The sequence below is a fragment of the Lepus europaeus genome, chromosome 20 (genome assembly GCF_033115175.1).
Source record: "Lepus europaeus isolate LE1 chromosome 20, mLepTim1.pri, whole genome shotgun sequence".
NCBI classification, from domain to species: Eukaryota; Metazoa; Chordata; class Mammalia; order Lagomorpha; family Leporidae; genus Lepus; species Lepus europaeus.
This window is the reverse complement of record NC_084846.1, coordinates 31,096,442-31,121,181: the sequence shown is the minus strand read 5'-3', so window position 1 is coordinate 31,121,181 and position 24,740 is coordinate 31,096,442. Positions and strand designations below refer to the sequence as shown.

At 42.1% G+C, this 24,740-nt stretch overlaps 1 protein-coding gene across 1 annotated transcript in view; it reads left to right on the top strand.

Annotated features, from left to right (window-relative positions):
* Positions 1 to 19,183, top strand: part of HIBADH (3-hydroxyisobutyrate dehydrogenase) — a 132,035-nt gene extending 112,852 nt beyond the window's left edge. Inside the window, exons 5-8 of the mRNA XM_062178680.1 lie at positions 4,555 to 4,688; positions 6,486 to 6,562; positions 15,766 to 15,922; positions 18,250 to 19,183. Of these exons, the coding sequence (XP_062034664.1) occupies positions 4,555 to 4,688; positions 6,486 to 6,562; positions 15,766 to 15,922; positions 18,250 to 18,408 (527 nt within the window). The 3' untranslated portion in view covers positions 18,409 to 19,183. The remainder of the gene's footprint in view (positions 1 to 4,554; positions 4,689 to 6,485; positions 6,563 to 15,765; positions 15,923 to 18,249) is intronic.
* The last annotated feature ends 5,557 nt before the right edge of the window (positions 19,184 to 24,740 follow it).

The window sequence follows — 24,740 nt, the reverse complement described above, 5'->3', positions numbered from 1 at the left end:
ACTAGATGGTTAAACCTAGTGTCAGGGAAGCCTCTCAGAAGAGGTGGCTTTTGAACAGAGACCTAAATGGAGTGAAGGAACCACATCATGAATGTCAGGGAAGAACCTTCCAGGGAAGAGGAATAGCAGGTGCCAGACATTGAAGTGGTGATGTGCTTGACCTGTTTCAGGAGTGACAAGGATGTCAAGATGGCTGGAAAGCAGTGCAGCATGGAGAGGATGGTACAAAATGAGATGGGCAAGGTAGCCCAGGGCCACATGAATAGGGCTGTGTGGAACGTTGGGTCTTCGACTGGAATGATGGGGAGCCTTTGGAGGATTGAAAGTGAAGAATAAACATATGCTCCAGTTATTTATGTTTTAAGAGGATTCTTCTGGCTGCCCTATGGAGAATAGACTGTGAAGGCAAGAGCAAAGGGGAGAGCAAGTAGGTGGCTGTGGTAGTAATCCAGGCAAGAGGTGGCAGTGGCTCAGACCGGGTAGGTAATGATAGACAAGGAGATAAGTGGCTGGTTCACAGTGCCTAACTTCTTAGGAGCAGAGACATGTGGTTGAGCCTTCACCCCAGGGCTTTCCCAGTTAATTGTGTTAAATGAATACAACTAATACAGATTTCTTGTCTGTAGTATGCTATGCTGCCATTGAGAGATTTTGCAATGGGTGTTCACAGTGATATAATCACTGGCTATGATCCACTGTAATACTTCTTACCCTGGGCTATCCTGCTTTTAATGCTCCTAGATTCAATGCTAAGCAGCTTATATTTCACAATGGAGGCTAGAATTATTCTAGAGAAGACAATGACTTAGATAACCAAATGGGCAAACACCCACTTCACCAACTTGAGCCCTTACACTTAAATAGCATTTGAATTTTACTGTGTGTGTTCACATATTCACAGCCACTCTATGAAGAATTTATTAATGCTTTTCCCACTCTGTACCATAAGACTTAAAAGTTAATTCATTTATAATCACACAGCAGCCAGTGGCACATTCCCCCAAACAAAATAAGATCCTTCACTCTTTCTAACATGCTTATAAAAATTATTTAACCAACAACCATCTATTGAATGTATCATGCAATGTGATGGATAACACGAATGCTACCCATAAACGAGAGACCTCAGTGCTAACCTTGTAGGAGCTTATGTTCTAATGGAAGAATTAGGTAAGAAAACAAAGATTTGAATAGGATGTGATAAGTGCTGCAAAATGACTAAGCACAGGACATGTACAATTACTAAAATCTAAAGTAAAATGAATACTTTTCCTAGTTTTCTAGCAGCTACCAGAGTGTAAGAAATGGATATGAGGGCCGGCGCTGTGGCTCAACAGGTTAATCCTCCGCCTTGCGGCGCCGGCACACCTGGTTCTAGTCCCGGTTGGGGCACTGGATTCTGTCCCAGTTGCCCCTCTTCCAGGCCAGCTCTCTGCTATGGCCCGGGAGTGCAGTGGAGGATGGCCCAAGTACTTGGGCCCTGCACCCCATGGGAGACCAGGAGAAGCACCTGGCTCCTGGCTTCAGATCAGCGCGGCGTGGCGGCCATTGGAGGGTGAACCAACTGCAAAAGGAAGACCTTTCTCTCTGTCTCTCTCTCTCTCTCTCACTGTCCACTCTGCCTGTCAAAAAAAAAAAAAAAAAAAGAAATGGATATGAGTTAAAATGGTACATTCTTGAGATAAATGTATTTTAAGAGACATAAGTATCTGTAGAGAACTCTCTGAAATCCATAGGATATGTTTCAGAGCTTTAGAGTTCCAGTTTTCTAGATGTTCTTTCCTAATTTCGAAATGGTTTTATATATATGTATATAAAAGATAGAGGCCGGCGCCGCGGCTCACTAGGCTAATCCTCCGCCTTGCGGCGCCGGCACACCGGGTTCTAGTCCCGGTCGGGGCACCGATCCTGTCCCGGTTGCCCCTCTTCCAGGCCAGCTCTCTGCTGTGGCCAGGGAGTGCAGTGGAGGATGGCCCAGGTCCTTGGGCCCTGCACCCCATGGGAGACCAGGAGAAGCACCTGGCTCCTGCCATCGGATCAGCGCGGTGCGCCGGCCGCAGCGCGCCTACCGCGGCGGCCATTGGAGGGTGAACCAACAGCAAAAGGAAGACCTTTCTCTCTGTCTCTCTCTCACTGCCCACTCTGCCTGTCAAAAATTAAAAAAAAAAAGATATATTTGGATAACAGGTTTTAATTCTTTCCATTTAATTCTGGTTGCAATAGGACTAGACTCAACAGTGTTGTACAGTTAACAGAATATCCATGAAAAGGTAGAATTTTATCCCAAGGTATGCCAAAGCTTTAGAATTACCCAGTTTAGTCAGCTTTTACATTGGGATATTGGTTGGGATAAAGTCGGTAATCATTAGCATAGCACTTTGACAGGAGGGAAGAGTAGAAGTTCCATGAGCCTCTGAATTAAAAGATAAATTATTCCTCCTTTTGGGGTCTTCTCTTGCTTAAGTAACTTATTTCTTCTTTTTGAAATATGTGTTTGAACAAGTGAGAAAGTGCACCTGTCAAAAGATTAACCAGCTGAGAACCATTGTCAGCATTAATTTTCCTTTAATAAATGACTCTCTGAAGCTATTTAGCAGTCTGTAATCTAGATACAAAGCTATTGACCTATGATGGATAGAGCTAGATTTGTTTGTAAGCTTTGACTTACATTGTTTACTTAATTTCTCTAGGTCAGAGCAACAGGATTGGGAGAAAGGATTATATGGTTTGAATAAAAATTGCTAAAGAAATTGAGCAAAATAATTGTAAAATGTCAGTGGTTCACCATCTTGGTGAAGTAAATTAGAAACTACCAGAACGACAGTCAGAATGTCCCAATGACGTGTACCAGCTAATTGAAGAGTTTATTGCAGCTGGGTTTTTGTATGTAATCTATTACACATTGTGTCTGAAGACATTGGGAAATAATGTGAATTAACCATTTTTCAGAGCATCTCAAGGTTTCGTAAGCTGTGGGCACTCAACTCTTCCAAGACAGTTTGGTAACTCAGTTTGGACTTCCTTGTGCTTTTAACAATTGGTTAAAAATAGCACAGACCTTAAAATAGAAAGTTACTTGATTTGGCAAAACAAAATCTTCACAATTTGAATGAAATTAGGGAGTTTTCCACTTGAGGTTTTTAAAACATGTGTTAAAACTATATTTCATTGAATAAATGAAATTCAAAAATAAGCCATTACTTGCAGCTGTTTATTGTCATGGTCAGGTGTTGTAAATAGTACAGACAAGTATGCCTTCTTTATCCTAGCTGTGCTATATAAAATAAATTGTAAAGATAAAAATTATACTAATGTAGCCCTCTCACATACTCATCCTTTCTTGTTTTTAAACTAAACTTGAAAATTATGAATTAAGATTTCTCTCTATACTAAAAATCAGCAATAATAATCATGGTTTTATTTCATACTTAATAAAAATTGAGATGGGTGAAACCTTCTCCTCTTTAGGACAAGTTTAGGCTATGTTTTCTGTGCTGAGTTAGAAGTTGTTTCTTGAATCATTTCCATCAATGAGTATGCATTAAACCTTTGTTAAAAGCCTCTTAGGAGCATTTATCCCTGTGTAGTTTCTTTCATAATATGCATTTTCCCTGTACATTTTGAAGACTCCTCATGTCATGCTGGGATTGTGCCGAAATACTTAAGATGCATTGAGAATAATACTATTACTAAATCTGTGTGTCCTTTTTGTTTTGTGATTAACTTGCATAGTACATGGACTGAACTATTACAATGTTGAAGTTTATTTCTTCTTCCTTCTCATATCACTAGGAATGAGTTACCCATACATTGCATAACAAAAAGGAAAAAAATACTGGAAAATGCAGTGTGTATGAGAATAGCCAGTCTAATTATGAAGCAGTTTTATTTCCTTTAAAAAAGGATCTCACCATATGAAATGTCTGTTTATGGGACAGTGAGCCAGAGCTCGCTCTTTATAATATCATCTGTGGATAGTATTCAGATTGTCAGCGAATAAGCCGGAGACCTCAAATCCAGACTTGAACAGTGGACCCCTCTGGCTGCTTCTGTGCTGATCAGGGACTAGCTAAGCTTGTTTTCAATATTTTCTAATACTGGATAGGATGCAAAGGAATAATGAAATTCACATTTCAGATAATGCAGTGTACAAAAATTATCAAGAAGTTTGTGGAAAATGGAATTAAAAGATGTTTACTTGGGTACAGAATTTTTTTGAAATCCATATATAGTTTTTTTTTAATCATATGCAATTTCCATGAACTTTTTGAAGACCCCTCATAGGACGTCATGACCGTGCCACATGTTTAAGATGGGTTGCAAATGAGAGTATGACTAAATCAGTGTGGCCCTTTTGGTTTGTGATGCCCCTGCATGGAACATGGTTATTGAAATATTCCCATCAAGTTTATAGTATCTCACACATGCTTGGCATAAATACAGTTTGGAGGCAAGATGTTTTCATTTGGTTTTGGGATTTTTCTAATTTCACTGTATACTTAAATGTTTTCAAAAATTGATTGTTTTTCTTCTCTCTAACCCCAAATGATTCAGGTGTAGGAGCTGCTCGGTCTGGGAACCTCACATTTATGGTAGGAGGAGTCGAAGATGAATTTGCTGCTGCCAAAGAATTGCTGGGGTGCATGGGCTCGAATGTGGTATACTGTGGAGCTGTTGGGACCGGGCAGGTAACATTTCCACATTAATGATCTTGGCTCCAGGACTCAATAGCTAAAGAGCCTTTCTCTTTCCAGGCTACATTCTTACTCTTTATTGTGTTCCATGTGTGGATTCTTTATTTGCTCAGATTTTCCAAAATTAATTTGGAGTAAATTAGCGTTGCATCATTCCTTGTAAGCACATTTACTTATTAAAAAAGATATCAAAAGTTTCATCACTGGATCTTGATGGGTCTTCCCAGTGACTACCAAAATCATCCTTAAAACTGCTTCTATTTGAAGTGTTCATGTGGTCTGAGTTGCTGTTATCCTCCATCTACTTTTTACTCTGTTTGTAGTACAATCAAGGAGAAATAAACTATGCATTTTAACTTTGCATTTTCTTGAAAAGCAAATCATTTTTATTTAGAAAATTAGGTGACTGACAATACTGAACTCTGAAATGAAACTAATTGTCCCTCTCATTCCTGATACACAGTCATTCCTTTTAATGCTTTTATCCTAGTTTATCTCACTCAAGACTTTGGTATTACCTTAGATGTATTTATTGTCCCAATCCTTGTTCAGTTGATCTCCAAACTCTATTGATTTTTGTTTCATTGTTGTCCATCTTGTCTGTTGCACACGTTACCTGATCCAGTCATTCTTTCTTAATCTCATACCACGTTTGCTGCTCAGGGGGCGTAATAGGTCTCTGGATGCCAAATCTACCACTTTCCCAACACTGTAACTAAAATGATACTGCATGATCCTAATACTTCCCTATTCTGAATTTTGAAACCTGTTCCTGTCATGTCAAATATTAACCCCACCCTATCTTTCATGGCTCTTAACTAGCTCCCAGTCTTAACTATCAAATTTCTCACCATTCCTTAAGACATCTGCATATGTGTCAGTTTTCTTACTGTTGCCAGGAACATTCCATGCTCTTAAATATTTAATCCCTCCTACACATGTACCTTTTCCCTGGTCTCCTTTCCTTCTCTTGCCTATGTAAACCCTGTTGTGGCCTCTGAAACGTGTTTCAGGTTCCACTCCTGTCTTCAGTGATCTTGTTTCTCTGAACCTGCTGCTGTTCTATCTTACAGGCTCTCCCTTACATCTTACCACTTCATTCTTTGTTGCCTTTTCATGTAGCTTATTCCTCCCAATTAAATTGTAAATCCCATCCCTTAAACAACAGGCATGCCACATAGATCAGTATTTTTTTTTTTAAAGATTTATTTATTTACTTGAGAGGCATAGTTACAGAGAGAGAGATAGAGGGAGGGAGAGACAGATAGTGAGGTCTTCCATCCGCTGGTTCACTCCCTAAATGGCCACAAGGGCCAGAGCTGATCCAGTCAGAAGCTAGGAGCTAGGAGCTTCTTCCAGGTCTCCCACGTGGGTGCAGGGGCCCAAGGACTTAGGCTATCTTCTACTGTTTTCCCAGGCTATCAGCAGGGAGCTGGATTGGAAGTGGTGCAGCTGGGACTCTAATCAGCACCCATATGGGATTCCTGTGCTGCAGGCAGATGCTTAATGCAGTACAGCACAGCACCAGCCCTGATCAGTACTTTCAATATGCTGATCACATAATAGGAGGTCAGGCACCACTGTGAGTTTATTACCTGGTAGAAGAGACCCCGAATCTGCTTTGAGATAGAGAGCACTCTTGGGCTAAGTGGGAGGCATGATTGTCCACTCAAGAGAATCAACAGTTGCATGTCATTTCTTTTGGAAAGAATAGAATGGGGCAAAGAAAAACTTCCTGTAAGTTATAAATTAAAAATGAGGATATTTACTATGTGCTTAATTTATTTTCAGGCTGCAAAGATCTGCAACAACATGCTGTTAGCTATTAGTATGATTGGCACTGCTGAAGCTATGAATCTTGGAATCAGGTTTGTTAAGTAGTACATTTTCATATACTAACAATTTTTATTGACTTTCTTGCTTGATTTTCTAATGTTAAAAAATGAGAGTACAAATGAATTGATCCAGGGACATTGTGAAAGTTCATTATTGAACTTTAATAGACTTTGCTTATTGGATGAGCAGTAGGTCCCTAGAGAGCATGAATAGTCTGTCATAGCCATAAATGCAATTGCACTGAGCATTTGAAGTTATATTATCTTTTTTATATGAGAGCTCCATTTCTCCTATTATGTTGAAATGCAAGAAACACTTTCACTATAAAACTTAAACATACTTTGACAGTGTTGAGACAAATCTATATAAAAGAGTGTTAATGTGTAGTGAATGCAAGGGTTATACTACTATGTGAATAGTTTTACGTATCTATTTTAAATACTATCCCCAAACTCTTCACTAAAAGGGTTCTCAGTAGTTCTTTCACGGAATAAACTAGATAGCATTCATAAAGCTGCAGTACATATGCCTAACTTTTGTCTTAGCTTGCCTGTGGTTCAGTTATTTTGCATGAGGATATATCTTTCTATTAAACTGTCATTGATACTTTGCTTAAAATGATACTTTGCCTAAGGTTAATGTCTTAATTTTAGCCTTTAATCTTTTGGGTTAGGAATGCTATATATGATTAATCACCTAATTAATTTTTGAATATCTTACATTTCATGAATATGATAAATATACATTTCCTACTTTATAAAATGCTTAATGAGCAAGATGTTTCATTCAGATATTTTTTTCACATTCTCCAAGGCTGCTTACCAGTATATCAGGAGGCAAAGTGGTGTTTCATACCACAGCTTTTGATAAAAGCAATAAAAAGAGCTTCAGTGCTTGAGATATTTTTTAAAACATGGTAATGGATTCACATTTCCTCTTAATTACCATATCAAGATGCTGTTGTTTTATTGAATTGCCCTTGTCTCAGATGTTAAACTATCTTGACCTATTAAGTTGTCATGTTGTAATTGAGATAAAAGAGGAATTTGCTTTGCATCAGCGCTAATTGGTTTATCAATATCCTGTACCATTTACATTTTAAAATTGAATGTCTATAAGATGGTAAGGCATATCTGTACAAAGCCTCCATAAAACTGTAGGTATAGGTAGCTCTTAAGAGTGTTATGTGTATTCACTATTCAGAGGATATAGTGGCCAGTTTTAGACTACGGGTCACTTACAATTGAAAAACTGGTTACTAGCAACTTGCTTTCATGTCTACTCTCTAGAGTAATTTTATGGAAGAGGAAAATGTACAAAATTAATTGGTATGGACAACTGGGTTAGTATGCACATGCGTCTGTCTAACTTTATTTTCACTTTTCTGCATATCAATGAAGGCATCATAACAAGTGAAAGCCTGGGTGAACCTAGGTTATAGCACACTATACAAGGTCCCAGCCTGGTCTTTGTTGTGTGTTCTGTACTCTGCTCCTTGCCCTGAGCATCCCTGGATCATGGAGTTCTTTAGGTCTAGTGATCTATGTTCTGACACTCTGTCAATAATTTTCCTGTCAAAACTCTTTATTGGATGATCATTTGCCTATCTAAAATGAAGTTTTGTTTAGGGTTGGTGCTTGTGGAAGCTCTACTCAAAACACCAACTAATAAAGAATAATGGGAAAATTGGTTGAATAAAATGTACATAATGAAATGAAAACTGTTGGCTCTTATAATGGGTTTGTTTTCAAGGAAAAATGAAAAGTGATAAATTTCAAATAGAGGCATCAAATAGTTTTTGGCCTTGATTGCATATAATAAAAGTAGTATTTGGAAACAGAAACTTTTTAATGTTAAATTTTCCCAAAACTACCTAAATATTGAGATATATATATATATACATATATATTATAAATATATATGAAATATCTTGAAGTCTGAACATAAGGCAGAAACTCACTAATTTTTTTTAAACTTTTATTTAATGAATATAAATTTCCAATGTACAGCTTATGGATTACAATGGCTTCCCCCTCCCATAACTTCCCTCCCACCCGCAACCCTCCCCTCTCCCGCTCCCTCTTCCCTTCCATTCACATCAAGATTCATTTTCAATTCTCTTTATATACAGAAGATCAATTTAGTATATATTAAGTAAAGATTTCAACAGTTTCACCCACATAGAAACACAAAGTGAAACATACTATTTGAGTACTAGTTATAGCATTAAATCAAAATGGACAGCACATTAAGGATAGAGATCCCACATGAGGAGCAAGTGCACAGTGACTCCTGTTGTTGACCCAACAAATTGACACTCTAGTTTATGGCGCCAGTAACCACCCTAGGCTCTCATCATGAGTTGCCAAGGCTATGGAAGCCTTCCAAGTTCGCCGACTCTGATCATATTTAGACAAGGTCATAAAAGACAGGGTGAGGATAGTAACCAATGATCCTAAGAGTGGCATTAACCAGGTCTGAACAATTATACAGCATTAAGTGGGGAAGAGGACCATCAGTACACACAGGTTGGGAGTAGAGCCATTGGAGGTAGAGTAGAGGTTATGATTACAAAGGAATGAGGCCCAAGTGCGCTAGACAGGATCTAGAACAACGGACAGAGTCATTATTAGAGGAGCTAAGAAAGGTGCTGTCTAAGCTACATTTAAGTTTTCTGATTGAGAGGCAAATAGAACCTGACAAAAGGGGCTTGATAGTAATCTGTTGGGCTTTAGGCCTTGTAAGTTAAGAGGCCCAGACCCATCTATCTCTTCACATGGGGTACATCTAAGGGAGGTGTGAACTTCCTAGGGGAAGGCACTCTGTTGACTTTCATTACTTAGTTGGCCTGGGAGGAGAGCTGGCCAGGCAAAGGCAGGTGGCATCTCTAACTAGAAATTTACAGTTCTGCCTGCAATGTTGCTGACCCTACTTGGCTGTCCCCTCAGCTGCAGTGGTCACTTTGGAAGTTGGGCTGAGTGAAGGGCTTTTCAGATCAGAGCCAATAAGATCTGTGGCTCTGACCTGGGCATCCTTTGACTCCAGGGCAGGTCCATTTCCAGTGATCCAACTCTTGGCAGAGCTGCCAGGGCTCTTCACAAGTTGACTTCTGCTGAAGCCCAGGCTTACCACATTGAAAGCCACTGCAGTGGACTGGCCTGTTGGGTCTCCTTGAGGGCAGATCACTGTACAGATCAGCCATTAATAGGCCTGCCACCCATTGCTTCTGATGCCTAGCTTTCTTTTCCTCCTGGTTTGTGTTAAAGCAGACCAGAGGATGCAAGTCAAGGGAGTGCCCGTGTCCCATCTCTAATCTTCGGTGGCCTGAACTACAAGTCTATAGTCACAGGCATGTTCTGTAGTAGTTTTTCTAAGGCAGACAATGCCCATGAGGACAATATTCTCACTTAAAAACTTTCTTTCCCTTTGGTCTGAAAGGGAGGTTTTTTCTACTTACTGTTTACTTCGCTGATGGCGAAGTAAATCTAGCCTATGAGATTATAATTTAAGATCTTATTTTGGCTATGCTATTACAGAAAAATGTTAGCCATCTCTTTTATAAGGTCTAAAGATTAAATTGTGCGTCCTACAGATTCCTTTATAATAGAATTAGTTTCCTACCTTGAGGAGAATAGAGAAATGAAAGAACAAGTTGGGCTTAGAATAGAGAAATGAGGGAGCAAGTCCTAGATCGCTTGCTGACAATAGCAATATTACATGAATACTTAGCAAATAGAAACTCACTAATTTTATCTATTAAAATAATTTACTACTTCCTAGTGCTTCCGATTGTATTAATAAATTGTTTATTTCCATAACATTAGGATTTTACCACTTTATCTTACAAAGATTCTGCATGGTTTGAAGTCCCTAAAAATGAGGGCTTTTGCTATTGTCTTTCCTCCATGGTTTACAGAGGTGGTTTAAAATGACAGGATTGTTCTCTAATAGAGTAGAGAGAGCAGCCACGATTTATTGAGCTTTGCAAGGTGAAAGAGAAAATTGGCACCAGCAAGCATAAATTCCCAAGTAGTAAATTCCCACAAAGTAGTATACTATCAAAGTGGTTCAGCCGCATTTATATTCTGTTCACTCTGAAGTGAAATTTTTAAGAGTATTAATGTCAACATTTACAAATTGAGTTACCGATTCCTATGAAGTGATCATTTCTGATTAATTTCATTCTCATAAGTCAATGTTTTTTCTAGTGCACTATTTCCTTCCTTTTTCCCCTTTAAATAGAAGAATAAAATCTTACAGTTTAAAGTTCTTATTGATGTTTTGTTCTTTTACAGTGAATCTTTATGCAAGTTAGTGAAAATTTAAAATATTATAAAAAAGTAAACAGTAAAAAATATTGGTATCATTTGATATGATATGATATATGATATGGTATCATATCATTTGAGAGTCTTTTCCATTAGACCATTCTGCTTTCTAATTGGGTTCCTCATGAGGACTCAGAGGCTCAGTTTTATGGCCTTGAAATTGCCCTTCTTGCATTAGAGGGGTTTTGTTGTCTGCATCACATGGAAACCACATTGATAATGTGAATTTCCCTGTTAGTTTTGCTCCACTGTGCATTGAGCTTTTTTTTTTTTTTTTTTAATATTGGTGGTAGTTGTAGCAAGTAATGTGAATTACCAGTCAGTGCCCAAGCACCGGGTACCCCCAGCAACCTCCACGTTACTTCTTCCACCAGAATACACTTGAGGCCGGCGCCGCAGCGCGCTTGGCTAATCCTCTGCCTGCGGCGCCGGCACCCCAGGTTCTAGTCCTGGTTGGGGCACCGGATTCTGTCCCGGTTGCTCCTCTTCCAGTCCAGCTCTCTGCTGTGGCCTGGGAGTGCAGTGGAGGATGGCCCACGTGCTTGGACCTAGCACCTACATGGGAGACCAGGAGGAAGCACTTGGCTCCTGGCTTCGGATCGGCTGCAGCGCATCGGCCATAGCAGCCATTTGGAGGGTGAACCAACAGAAAAGGAAGACCTTTCCCTCTGTCTCTCTCTCTCTCACTGTCTAACTCTGCCTGTCAGAAAGACAAACAAACAAAAAAACAGAATACGTTTGAAACGCCTAGACTTTTGTAGGCTGCTTGAGATGAGAGCTTCCCCCCAATTGTCACTGCAGTTTCTTGGTCACTGTCCATAAATACTGCCTTCTCACGTGTGTGATCACTGAGCCTCTTCATTGTACCCCTCTGTAATACACCAGATAACAGAAGGTTACAGTTCGAACAGTTGGACCAAATTTCCTAATAAGTGGATAAAATGCCATCATATTGGCTGGTTGACTGTGAAGTTCACCACCTGACACAGTTAGAATTTGGGGGCTGCCTAAGTCTGCATCCCAGCTGTGCTGCTGCAGCTTTCCTCATTTATAAAATGACAAAATAATAGTACCTGTCCACTGGGTTACTGCGAAGATGACATTAGATAATCTGTGTAGATCTTATAAACAGTTAATGCATGTAGTTGGTCCTCAATATGTGGTAATTGATACTTGTGATTGTGGAAGGATGGTTGGTATTTGAACCGAATTGTGCTTTATTGTTTTTTCTTCATAGCACTTCCCATTAGCTGGTGTTTTACATTTATTTATTTGTTGCTGGTCTTTTCATCTAGAATGTCAGCTTCATGATGGGAAATGGCTTTGTGTGCTGATTGTTATATCTTAAGAACAGCCTTAGTAGGCAGTAAGCACTCAGTGGAGGTCTGTCTGAGCAAATGTGGAGGGGAGGAGTGCGGACTGAGTGGAAGGGAGGGGGCACTTCTGCCTCAGGTACAAGTAATCTAGGTGTGTCTTTTTTTTTTTTTAATATTTATTTATTTATTTTAAATGTAGAGTGACAGAGAAAGAGAGAAAGAGATTCCACCTGCTGGAAACATCTGCAATAGCAGGGCCAAAGCCAGGAGCCAAGAACTCCATCCGGGTCTTTCCTGTAGGTGACAGGAACCCTAGTTCAGCCGTCATCTGCAGCCTCCCAGGCATAGTAACAAGGAACTGACTTGGAAGCATAGAGTAGTCAGGGCACAAACCCAGGCACTCCAATATGGGAAACAGGTGTCTTGAGCAGCTACTGAGGTAATCAGTGTCTCCCGGTGGGCAGCCACAGCCTGCTCTTAGCGTCTTTATTTTTGTATTCTTGGCTCCCTGCAGAGCGCCTGTGTGTGGCAGATGTGAGTAAGTATTGGTGAGTAAGTGAATGATTGATTACAAGTGACTCATTATTAGATATTTCATTTCCAGATCTGTTCCTGTGATCCAAACAGCACAGTTTGGTGACATAATTTGTACTGTTCTTGTGTAAAACCAAAGAGTAGATACTTAAAGATGATAAAATCAACAAACTTTATTGGTCTTGAAAACCTTGGTTAGTTATAAAAGCAAATTTTTGGTTTGTCTTTATTTTTTTAATGATTTTTTAATGCCTCATGTTTAGTTCATCCAAAAGTTCATTTAAAATTCTTATGTTTTAGAGGTGAGTAGATTTGACACAGTGACGTTTATTTGAGTTGCATTATATATGCGGTCAGAGCAACGAATTCATTCTCTGTTTATATCAGAGAACATTCCAGCAATTGTAAAGCCACATGCATGCATGCACACACTCTCGAACCACATCCAATGGCAAGTTATTATGGGGACTGACAGATTGTCATCTTTTTGATGGCTTGAGCTGCATATCTCCTGAGCAGCCATGGGGCTCTTATGCAGGAAGTATCATATGCTCCCAGCCAATTTACAGGGAACAGCAATAACATTTTATCATGCTTGAGAGCCCAGTAGCTGCTTCCTATTAAACTTGCCCTTTCAGATACCTGTCTTGGATTAATTTGTTGATTTCAAATGGAAACTCAGTCTTCTCCAGTGAAGCATGACGTTCTAGGATAGACTCTGAATGACAATTACTGTGTATTCTAGCTGGTTTCAGACCGTTACAAGCTTTGGGCACAGTGGAAGACAGAGGACTTCAGTAACTGATTTTAATATCATGTCTAATTTTAACTGTCAGTTATGTATGTGCCAGGGAGAGAATCCTTAGAAAGATGAAATGCAAAACACTTCTAACTTGCTCTTTTTAATGATATACTTTGCTGCAGAGGAGGGGCATAGGGAAGAAAATGGGGGAGGGAGTAGCCGTCCCTGTGAGGGGGTCAGCCCCGCGGGAAGCCTTGGATTGGAAGTGAGCAGGAACGGGAATGACTGTCATGTGATTTTTGTGTGTGCCCCTCAGGATGCTTCTGAATAGTAATGTATTCACTCAGGAAGGTTTCCATAAGTCAGTGCCAGGGTTTTTCCTTGAACATGTGAGAAAAATATAGGGTCTTACAAAGGTAGGATAGTAAGCTTTACTCACCACTTGGGGAGCATTGTGGGCAAAGTGTGTTTCCGCAATGGGGAAGGTTCTTGGGAAGTACCGCAGAATGTGACCTGGTGGGTTCAAAGTCAGGAGCATCTCTGCTGCCTTGGAGGTGATCAGCCACCTTGAACTCTCAGTTGGGAAGCCCCTCCGTTGTACTTGAGATAGAGAGGCAAAGAGGTATTTGGGGGCCTGTGACAGTATTCCCTTCTCATGATAGTGCATCAGACGTAGACATTCTTGACCTTGTGCTTACTTAGAGGGCATGCTTGCACTTACAGCAGATTAACTCATTGTTAATTTGTGACTTTGCTTTTCACAGTTATACCCTACACACACTGACGTTATCCTTCCTTAGTCGTGTGCCACACATATTGATAACCTGGTTTTAGTTACAAGGGAGAAAGAATGCACCAGTAGCCAATGACACAGGCAGCAAGCTTGGATCTTATTAAAGATGAATGGAACTGTTGGGCTTCTCTCTGGCAGTCTGCAGCTGACCAGGATGTACGGTAGCTGACTTAAAGGGACTCTTCCATATCTGTTGTAATCCTTGGGAAAACCCTATCATTGGAACATGGGTCAGCATAGGAATTCAGATACATGATATGCCACATGGCATTCCATGAACTCTTGAAAGCCTGAGCAGTTGCTTTACATGGAAGTTCCATACATATCCTAGTCAGTAGCTTCAGCCCCTCACTAGTACCGGGAAAATATTTCACTGGCCGTGACCTTCAGATTATGAAATGAACATGTATCTCAAACATGTAAGGTCATTAAGAGCTTAACATGTCCAAATGCACAGATTGTTTTAAATTTGTGTAAGAGTCTCTTTCAGTCTTTTTTTTTTTTTTTCATTGTTTAGGATAGGTTGGTTTTAAGAAAAAGCAGAAAGCTTTTATGACAGTTGTTTTCTAATGGCCCTTTGCATAAAAGAAATCAATAAATTGCTGGGTTTTGGGTCAAGTTTTATTTGAAACTTCAAATTTGAAACTTGAAATAAAACAAAGTTTTATTTAAAACTTGATTCAGTGAAACAACAAAACTGTGCTTCCCAAACTGCACTAAGATCCTTAGAAGCAAAGTACTAGAGCATTTTGACGCTGTTTTTTCTAGGGTCCTCATTGAACAGCCGTTTGTGCCATCAGCCCAGTGATGGAACAAATGATGTTTCTGCTTGGGCAGGCTTTGTTTTATCAGGATCAGTGAGCTTATCAGCAGCTGACCCAGAACTATAATGCATGTCTCTGAGTAGATAGCATATGTCACATCTTTGGGCAGACTCGCTTCATATGCAGGATTGTCTAATGACGATTTACTAAATAAGGAAAAGTTTGCAACAAGAAATGGCTTCTAACAGTAGCTTCTCTGAAGCTCATGACTCCTCTTTTGCATTTGTTCTCATAAAAGCTAAAGGATAACCACCCACATAAATGCATCCACATGAACTCCCATGATGTATCGTCTGTCATTCAGTATTTCTTTCTGAAATATATCATTTGTGAGAAAAGAATGAAATGTAGATGATCATATTGGCTTAACGTTCTTATGTGCACATAAATGTAGTAATATCCAAAAGACAAGAAACTTCTGAATGTGATAAAACAACATTTTGATGCAATTTTGTACTATTTCTTCTGAATGGTAGGATTGTGCAGAAAGCCTTCCCTAAATGCAAAATGTACTAGCTCAGAAATGATCTGGTTTAATCAGTAGTTTTTAATACCTTATAATTCAAAATTGGATTCTTCACCCTCATATCAATCTGCTTTGATTTCAGAAAGAAGATAGAGCACCCTCGCACATAAATCAGTCACGCATGACTTGTACATTTTGACATTTAACTCTTCTTTTCTTTGACCTTTGACAGGTTAGGGCTTGACCCAAAACTGTTGGCTAAAATCTTAAATATGAGCTCAGGACGGTGTTGGTCAAGTGACACTTACAATCCTGTACCTGGGGTGATGGATGGTGTTCCCTCTGCTAATAACTATCAGGGTGGATTCGGAACGACGCTCATGGCTAAGGTATGGTAAATGCAGAGGTTGACAGAGAGAGAGGGGGACAATGTTTAATGGTCTTATCTCTCTCTCTCTCTCTTTGTCTCTCTCTCCTCACTCTCTCCCTCTCTCCCACTCCCTATCTCCCTCTCCTTCTCCCCTCCCTCCCCTCCTTAACAAAGCATATCTCTGTCCTATAAACTGAAATTAGTAGAGTAGTGATTACCTTTCTTGCAGGGAGTCAATAAAAACTTAGCTTAAAATTAAAATAAAACTTTAACATTGCTTACCTTGCTCATTTTTATTCCTGTCCTGGATGAGAAGGACAGATGAAGAGCTTTCGTTCATGCTCAGGTTTGTTTATACTATGAGCTGATAAAGTGTTACGCTTCATCATGAATTTATATCACGTTAGCAACTTCTTAGAATGAGAGCAGTAAGGATTTTCTAAGTGTTTATAATTTATTGGCATTGCACGTCCACATCCCTAAGGGAAGAGATCTTTCTCATGATACAAGGTTTCTTGATACATCTTCCTGCTTTAAGAGTCTGTATAGATTTATATATAAATTAGTTGTCATTTGGAAAGCAAATTGTTGCCTCCTTTCATTTATGATCTCAGCTTTATGCTGTGATCTCCACTGTAGGAAGCACATTCTAAACCAGCAGCTTTCAGATTTCTGCGCAGAGCTTATTCCCCCACCACTGACTTTTTTTCTGATTATAAAAGTAAAAATATGTCAGAGGATGCCCTCAAAAGTTCATGGAAAAATGAAATCAAAGTTGTTTATTTTGGTGCAAAAGTATTTTTGTAATCTCTGCCTGTTTTTAAGAATAGGCATTTCATGGCTGGCGCCACAGCTCAATAGGCTAATCCTTCACCTGCGGCGCCGGCACACCAGGTTCTAGTCCCGGTTGGGGCGCCAGTTCTGTCCTGGTTGCTCCTCTTCCAGTCCAGCTCTCTGCTGTGGCCTGGGAGTGCAGTGGAGGATGGCCCAAGTGCTTGGGCCCTGCACCCCATGGGAGACCAGGAGAAGCACCTGGCTCCTGCCATCGGATCAGTGCGGTGCGCTGGCCGCAGCGTGCCGGCCACGGCAGCCATTGGAGGGTGAACCAACGACAAAAGGAAGACCTTTCTCTTTGTCTCTCTCTCTCTCACTGTCTAACTCTGCCTGTCAAAAAAAAAAAAAAAAAAAAGAAGAAGAAGAAGAAGAAAAAGAAAAGAATAGGCATTTCCAGACCTTTTTGAGGACCCCTCATCCAGAAAGCATGTGTGGTTGCTCTCCTTCCTGCCCCATGACGTTCACCTGTCCTTCCTGAGCGCATCCACCTGCTCCTTCCCCCACTGCTGGCACTGCGGCTGCACTCCTGTAGGTGACACTGCAGCCTCCTCCGCTGGTCTCCTTGCCTTTCATCCTGGTGCTCTCCAATTTGTTTTCCCCACCGTAGCAAGAGTGGCTTTCTGAAGTGTGCAATCCTGGTCGTGGCTCTTCTCCTTGTAAGTCCCTTTAGTCGGTTCCCAGGACCTGTAGATGAAGTACCTTGTCTTACAAGACCTTTGTGTGCCTCACCTGACTCATTTGGGCTTTCTCCCTCCTCTCTCTGCTTCAGCCATGCTAAACTCATCTCTGCCTCTGCTTCCCTCTCACTTGTAAATTTTTGCATTTGCCATTCCCACTTCCTTGGCTGCTCTCCCCATGTGTTTACCTGGCTGACACCTGCTCACCTTTCATACGTGTGTTTAGCAGCCTCTTCCTCTGGAAGTTCTTACCTGCATGCCAGACTGGGCCTGCCTGGCTCCTGTGGGCATGCATCTATACAATTATGTGAATGCCCGTCTCATTGTCTTTCTGCCTCAATGGCTGAGTTTGACTGGGCTACGACTATCTTCATCATTGTAGCCCAGATTCCTGCGTATTACCAGCATGCTTTAATTATTTATTGGATAATAATGTTTGGAGTTATGTTTCCTAATTTCAGTTGTGTTTCCCATCATATTTCATTTAAGAAAATATTTTTTTTATTTTTATGTGAGCCTTGCATTTCCCCACTGATCTGAAAGCATTGCCTTCTGTAATCCTGTCTGTATAGTAACTCCAGAAGCAAAATGCAGATAGGTCTTGTGAAGGGTGGGGCTGGAGGAGGCCCTCAGAAATCAGGGTTTCTGGCTCGGGAAGTTTGCTGGGATGTGAACACACAGGAATGTACATCATGTAATTACCACAGTGCTTGTAAATGTATTCCTTCAGACTTCATTTTTCCTTCTCTGAAGCCAGAGTGTTAGGAACCCTAGTTCCCAAGTGAGCCTTTCCTCCCAGTCTCAATGTGCTCCCTCCTGCCCTTGTTTGATTTAGGACCTGGGATTGGCACAAGACTCTGCCACCAGCACAAAGAGCCCAATCCTTCTGGGCAGTCTTGCCCATCAGATCTACAGGGTGATGTGTGCAAAGGGCTACGCCAAGAAAGACTTCTCGGCTGTGTTCCAGTTTCTGCGGGAGGAGGAGTCCTTCTGAGGGTGCCCCTTGGCTGTGGACACTTGTTGGGAACCACACTCTGCCTTGGAGCCTCCTCCTAGCCAACCCCACAAGTACATAGGTTTAATCAAAGGTCACCTGGCTGCTCTTGATTGTCTAGGTCACAGAAATCCCTCGAATTTTTCATCCATTTTTAACGACTTAGTCTTTTTGTCTGTTTAGCAAGCACCTATTATCTGAAATCTTTTCTTTGGCAAGCCACCGATGGCCTCTGCTTGCTAGCGGAGTTGACCTTTTTCAAGTTTGATCCCTGAACATCTTCAATGACATCATCCAATACTTCGATCAGATATTTTACTCCACTTCGCAAGTAAGACTGAATGTCGTGTCAACGGAACGAAACCCATCTTACAGGAGAGAAAAGAAATGCGTGTGAAGAGAGAAGTTAGGAAAAGGGAGCACAGCGAATAACTACCTGTGGTCCCCCAAGAGTCTGTCTGGTGAAGCAGGTGGTGGTGGTCTTGCATTTATTTCCCAGGGAATTGATAAAGACAAAGAATTTGTTGCTGCATGTTTTATAATTTGAACTTGGTTACAGTATTCTTAGTGTATCCTCCTTGTTATAATTCTCAGTACTCAGCAGACTTGTTTTATATGTTTTGCTTCCTTACACATTCTTCCTACATATTTTTGGACTTGAAAACAAAGACATCTTTAGATGTGTTCCAGAGCCAATGATGATACTTGCTTTAGATAATTATTACATTATTCTAAATATAACCATATTATTTTGAATTCAAATAAATTTCTATACTGATAATATTTTCTTGGAATTTCTGTTTCTTCCTAGCCATTTATAGAACGAACAAGTGATGTGACAAACAGGTGTTACAGACCAATGGGAAAGTAGGGAGGCCAAAGAGCACAGATCTCAGTGTTGGCCTGTGGCAACCCAGCACCTTGCTGCCCCCCACCTCGAATCCTTAGTGTGCGTTTTTTGAATCTCCTATCAGTTGCAGGTGCTGTAGGAATTCAGTCTGCAGTAGTGTAGCGTGCCCCAGTGTTGCCACTTTTCCACCTCAGCCCTAGAAACAGTGCAGGTGACAGACCTGGTATGGGCAGAGGTACCACTGCTGCCATCATCATATTCCTGGCGATGAGCGAGGCAGACAGAACTCCTGCCCTGTAGAGCATCCCTTCTGATGGCTACTGATGTGATGTGCGTGTGAGAGAAGGGTGTGACAGGCAAGGAATAAATACTTAGTGCATACGCGGGTAATAATAAGGACTAACAAGAAAAATAAAGCAAGATAAGGGTGTTTGATGAGATTCTCTTGGAGAAGGTGGCATCTCAGCAGACAAGAAAGAAGAGAGCAAGCCTTGCAGCTGTCTGAGAAGGGAACATTGCGGGCGTGGGGAACAGAGAGCCCAGAGACACTGGGGTGGGATAATGCTGAATATGAGAGGTGGTCGTGGGGCCGTCAGCCAAGTGGCCCAGCACAGGGCAACCACATCACGTAGAGTCTCGTGAACTGTTACTCGGAACGAAATGGGCAGGGGAGAGCGCTCAGCCCAGTAGGTAAGCCACATTGGAGTACCTGACTTCGATTCCCAACTCCAGGCTCCCATTGCAGCATAGATGTAGACCCTGTGATAGCTCAAGTAACTGATTCTCTGTCTTCCTTCTGGGAGAGTAGGTTGAGTTCTTGGCCTTTGTATCAGTCTGGTTCAGCCTTGGATATTGTGGCCATTTGGGGAGTGAAATAGCAGATACGAGCTTTCTTTGTCTCTGTGTCTCATCAGGTCACCCATGTGGGTGACAGTGACCCAAGTACTTGAGCAAGCATCAGTTGCTTCTCAGGCACATTAGCAGGGAGCTGGATCAGATGTGGAGCAGCCAGGACTTGAACCGGCTCTCCTAGGCATCACAAGTGGTGACTTAACCTGTTGTGCCACAGTGCCTGCCTTGGGCAAGCACTTTTCAGGCCTTTGCTTGGTTCATGTTTGTACTGTCCTCCTGGCCAAAGCAAGTCCCATAGCCAAGGTCAGAGTCAGCATAAGAGGGGATTACATTATGTGCATGCCCAAAAAGGGGCTCTGGGAGGGCCACTTTTGCAAGCCATCTGGCACAGCCAGCTTGTGAAGGGTTTTGTTGAGAAGGATAATGTGACCTGGCCTCCTTTTTAAATGTTCAGACTGGATGCTGTGTGGTGAATAGACCAGAGGAAAGGGTGGGAACAAGGGGACAAGTTCAAGGGTGAACGTAATAACCTAGAGGATGGGCAGTATCTGGTACCAGACTCTTCTAACTGAGGAGGACGCAAGGTGGTCAGATTCTAAACATGCAAGAGCCACTAACTGATGAGTGGGGTGAGGGACAGAAGGAAAGCGCCTAGGACACTCCAAGGTTGGGGGCCTGAGGAAGTGCGAGGAAGGAGTTGCCCTTCACCGGATGGGGGGATTGAGCAGGTTTGGGAGAAGAACAGTCGGGTTTATTTGAGATGCTTATCAGTCAGGAAGGAAGAATCAAAGTCTAAGGGATGAGCCCCACGTTACTTCAACTTCTGATGGTTGGGACAGCGAGGCCGAACAAGCAAACGAGGTGGAGGAGGAAGGACTGGAGAGAGGTGAAGAGAACTGGGGAATGGGAACAATGGCCAGGAAGCCGGATGAAGACCTTTATGAGGAGGGAGGAATGATTTGTCTCAAAATCTGCTTATAGGTTGAGTAATAACTTAGAAATAATCATTTGGGCTTGCCAAAATAGAGGTCATTGATGATTTTCTCAAGCGTGTTGGGGGAGTATTGGAAATGAGAGTCTGAGAACAGAAGAATTGTAAGTGATGAGGGTAGAGACAGCCATTCAGGAGTTGAGCTGCAAAGATAAAGAAACAAATGGGGTAGACACTGGCAAGGAAAACGGGGCCAAGGAAAATTGTATCTTTTTAAGTGGGAAATTATACTGAGGAAAGGGGAATGATGCAGGAAGGAGGGGGAACGTACGATACAGAGACGATCCTTGCTCAGTGCTGCCTTTGAGTAGTCCCGGTAGGGTATGGCTTGGAAAGACCTCTGAGAATTAAAAAACCAACTAGCAAAGCCATCCCGTGTCAGACTGCCAGCATCTTACATGAAGGACAGATTCAAATTGTAATGAATTATAGAGGTCTTCAACATGGGATAGCAAATAGCAGTGCTGGAAAGGACTCGACCGAGCATTATACTGGGACCTTGTACAGGACTCCCTCCCTGACCATTAGTTTTCTCATCCATGGTGTTGTCATGAACAAAGGACCTGATATACAATGCTTGGAAACTGAGCGAAAGACGATCACAAGTGAGCATGTGATGATAGTGGAACTCTTGGACGCTGCTGCTGGGACCGTTGAAGGGTGCAGCTGTTGTGGAAAGTAATTCGGCAGTTCCTCAAACAGTTACACAGAATTATCACATGATCCAGCACTTCTGCTCCTAGAATGTGTAGCCCCCAAAGTGAAAATGGATATGCACACAGAACCCCATGCAGAAATGTTCATAGCCCCATGATAACTAGAAAGTAGAAACAACCCAATACCCTTCAACTGATGATGGATAAACGGTGCAAAGGAAGATTGGCTGTAGACAGGAAAGAAGTCCTGATGCTTGTTACAATGTGGGTGAACTTTGAAAACATGCCAGGTGAAAGAAGCCAGATGCAAAAGGCCATGTATTGTATGCTTCTGTGACATGTTAGTATTCTGTAGAGTAGATGGTGGATGCGGGGGGCTGGAGAAGGAACTGGCAAGTGACTGCTAGTGGGTCTGGGGATTCTTCTGGGGCTGATGAAAATGTTCTAGAGTCAGTAGTGAGGACCGCATAACCTTGTAAATGGATTAAAAAAAAAACACTGAGCTGTATACTTTTAAAAAATTATTTATTTGAAAGGCAGAGTTATAGGGACAGAGAGGGAGAGAAAGGTCTTCCATCTGCTGGTTCATGCCCCAAATCACAATTGGCTGGGCTGGGTCAGGCTGAAGCCAGGTGCTCCATCTGGGTCTCCCATGTGGGTTCAGGGGCCTAAACATTTTGATCATCTTCCACTGCTTTCCCAGGCACATTACCAGGGAGCTGGGTTGGAAGTGGAGCAGCTGGGACATGAACTGTTGCCCATATGAAATACCGGTGTTGCAGGCAGCAGCTTTACCTGCTAAATCACAATGTTGGCCCCCGAGTTATATACTTTCAGATGGTGAATTATATGTATTAAGGAGAAAGTCATAAGGATAATTCTCTTTTTAAACAAGTGGGTTTGTTTTTATTTTGATTGAAAACCCAAGCAACAGAAAGATCTATCTGCTAGCTCATTTTCCAAATGCCCACAACAGCCAGGGCTAGGCCAGGCTGAAACCAGGAGCCAGGAATATCATCTAGGTCTCTCACACAGGTGGTAGGAACTGAAGCATTTGGGCTATCACCTGTTGCCTCCCAGGGTGTCCCCAGCAGAAAGCTGGATTGGAAGCAGAGCTGGGACTGGAATCCAGGCACTCCTGTGTGGGAAACAGGCATTACAAGCGTTGGCTCAATTTGTTGCACCACAGCACTGGCCCTGATATTTCTCTCTTAACAAGTGATTTTCAGCTTGGGCAGTTTTGCCTGCCAGGGACTTAGGACAAAGTCTGGAGACATTTTTGGTTGTCATACTCTATTGGAATTCAGTAGATGGAGGCCAAGGATACTGATGGACAGACATCCTGCAGCGCACAGAACACCCCATCTTAACAAGAATTAGCCTGTGCTAAATGGTGGTAAAGTGGAATTCAAGAAGCCCCGCTCTCGGTTCTTTTCCACAGTGTCCTCAAACCCACATGTCAACACCTGAGTCCCTGTCTTCCCCAGCACATCCTCTTGGTCCCTGTCCCATCTGGAATCCAAGGAACTATCCCTCCTACACGTGCTCCCCATAGCCAGATCTGAGTCTCTAGTGCCTATCTCAGCCCTCTCTGGTTCTTATCTAAGGTACCTCGACCTCTTTGCAATTGTTCTCTTGTTTAATTTTGTTTTGATATAGAGAGAGACGGTTCAAATCCACTGGTTCATTCCCCAGATGTCTACAGCCACTGCAGCTGGGCTGGACTAAATCTGGGAGCCAGAAACCCAATCCAGGTTTCTCACATCAATGACAGGAACCAAATTTTTTGAGTCACCACCACTGCTTTCCAGGATCTACATTAACAGGAAGTGGGAGTCAGAAATCAAAGGTGGTTATTGCACCTTGGCACTCCAGTATGGGACGAGGGTATCTTAACCACTAGGTCAAACACCCAGTCTTTTTCAACAGCTTTGCTGAGGTAGAATTTTCATTCAATAAAATTTCCTCATTTTATACAATTCTCTAGCTTTTAGTATACTTAGAGTTAACCCACCGTCACCACAACTCAGTTTTAGAACAGTGCCATAGGGGCCAGCATTGGGATTCAGCCAGTTAAGCTGCAACCTACAGCGATGACATTCCATATGGGTGCTGGTTTGTGTCCAGCTGCTCCACTTCCAATCCAGCTCCTTGATAATGGCCTGGGAAAAGCAGTGGTAGATGATTCAAGTGCTTGGGTCCCTGCCGCCCATGTAGGAGACCTGGATGAAGCTCTTGGCTCCTGGCTTCAGCCTGGCCCAACTCTGGCCATTGCAGCCATTTGGGGAGTGAACCAGCAGATGGAAGGTATTTCTCTCTCTCTCCCTCTCCCACTACCTCTCCCTCTCCCTCTTCCCCCTGCCTTAGAATCTCAAATAAATCTTATATTTCCATCACCCTCTCCCCCAAATCCCTTGGATCTGTTTGTGGTCACCGCCTCATTTTCCCTTCCCCTCAGCTATCTTTCTGTCTCTAGAGTCACACCTGCCACCAGTCTGGTTTGTACCCAAATTCCTCCTTTACACTGCTTGGAGAGAGGTCTTTCCAAGACTGAAATCGAATGCAGTCATTCCCTTACTTAAAGTCATTTAACCTAGGATGCAATCTGACCTCCCAAGCAAGATGTTCAAGGCCCTGTTTTGCCCACAGCACTTGCCATTTCCCAAGCCTGCCGTGCGTCTCATGCCCCAGCACCTTTGCACCTGCCATTTCCTTTCCTTGAACTGTCCTCTGCTTCCCCTCCTGGCTGACCAGCCTGGACACCTGACTCCTAAAAAGCCTTCATCAGGTATTGCAGGCTGTCATTTCCCTTGTTTCCAGAGCTCCATGTTGATCTCTGTCTCGTCACAGAACTTAGCCCTATTATGTTTTGCCCCTTTGCTCATCTGTCTTGCACATCACACTGGGAGCTCTCTTGGGGTACAGAATGTGTCATGCTGGCTTGGAGACCCTGTGTTTAGTTCAGCCCCTGGCATTGGGTAGG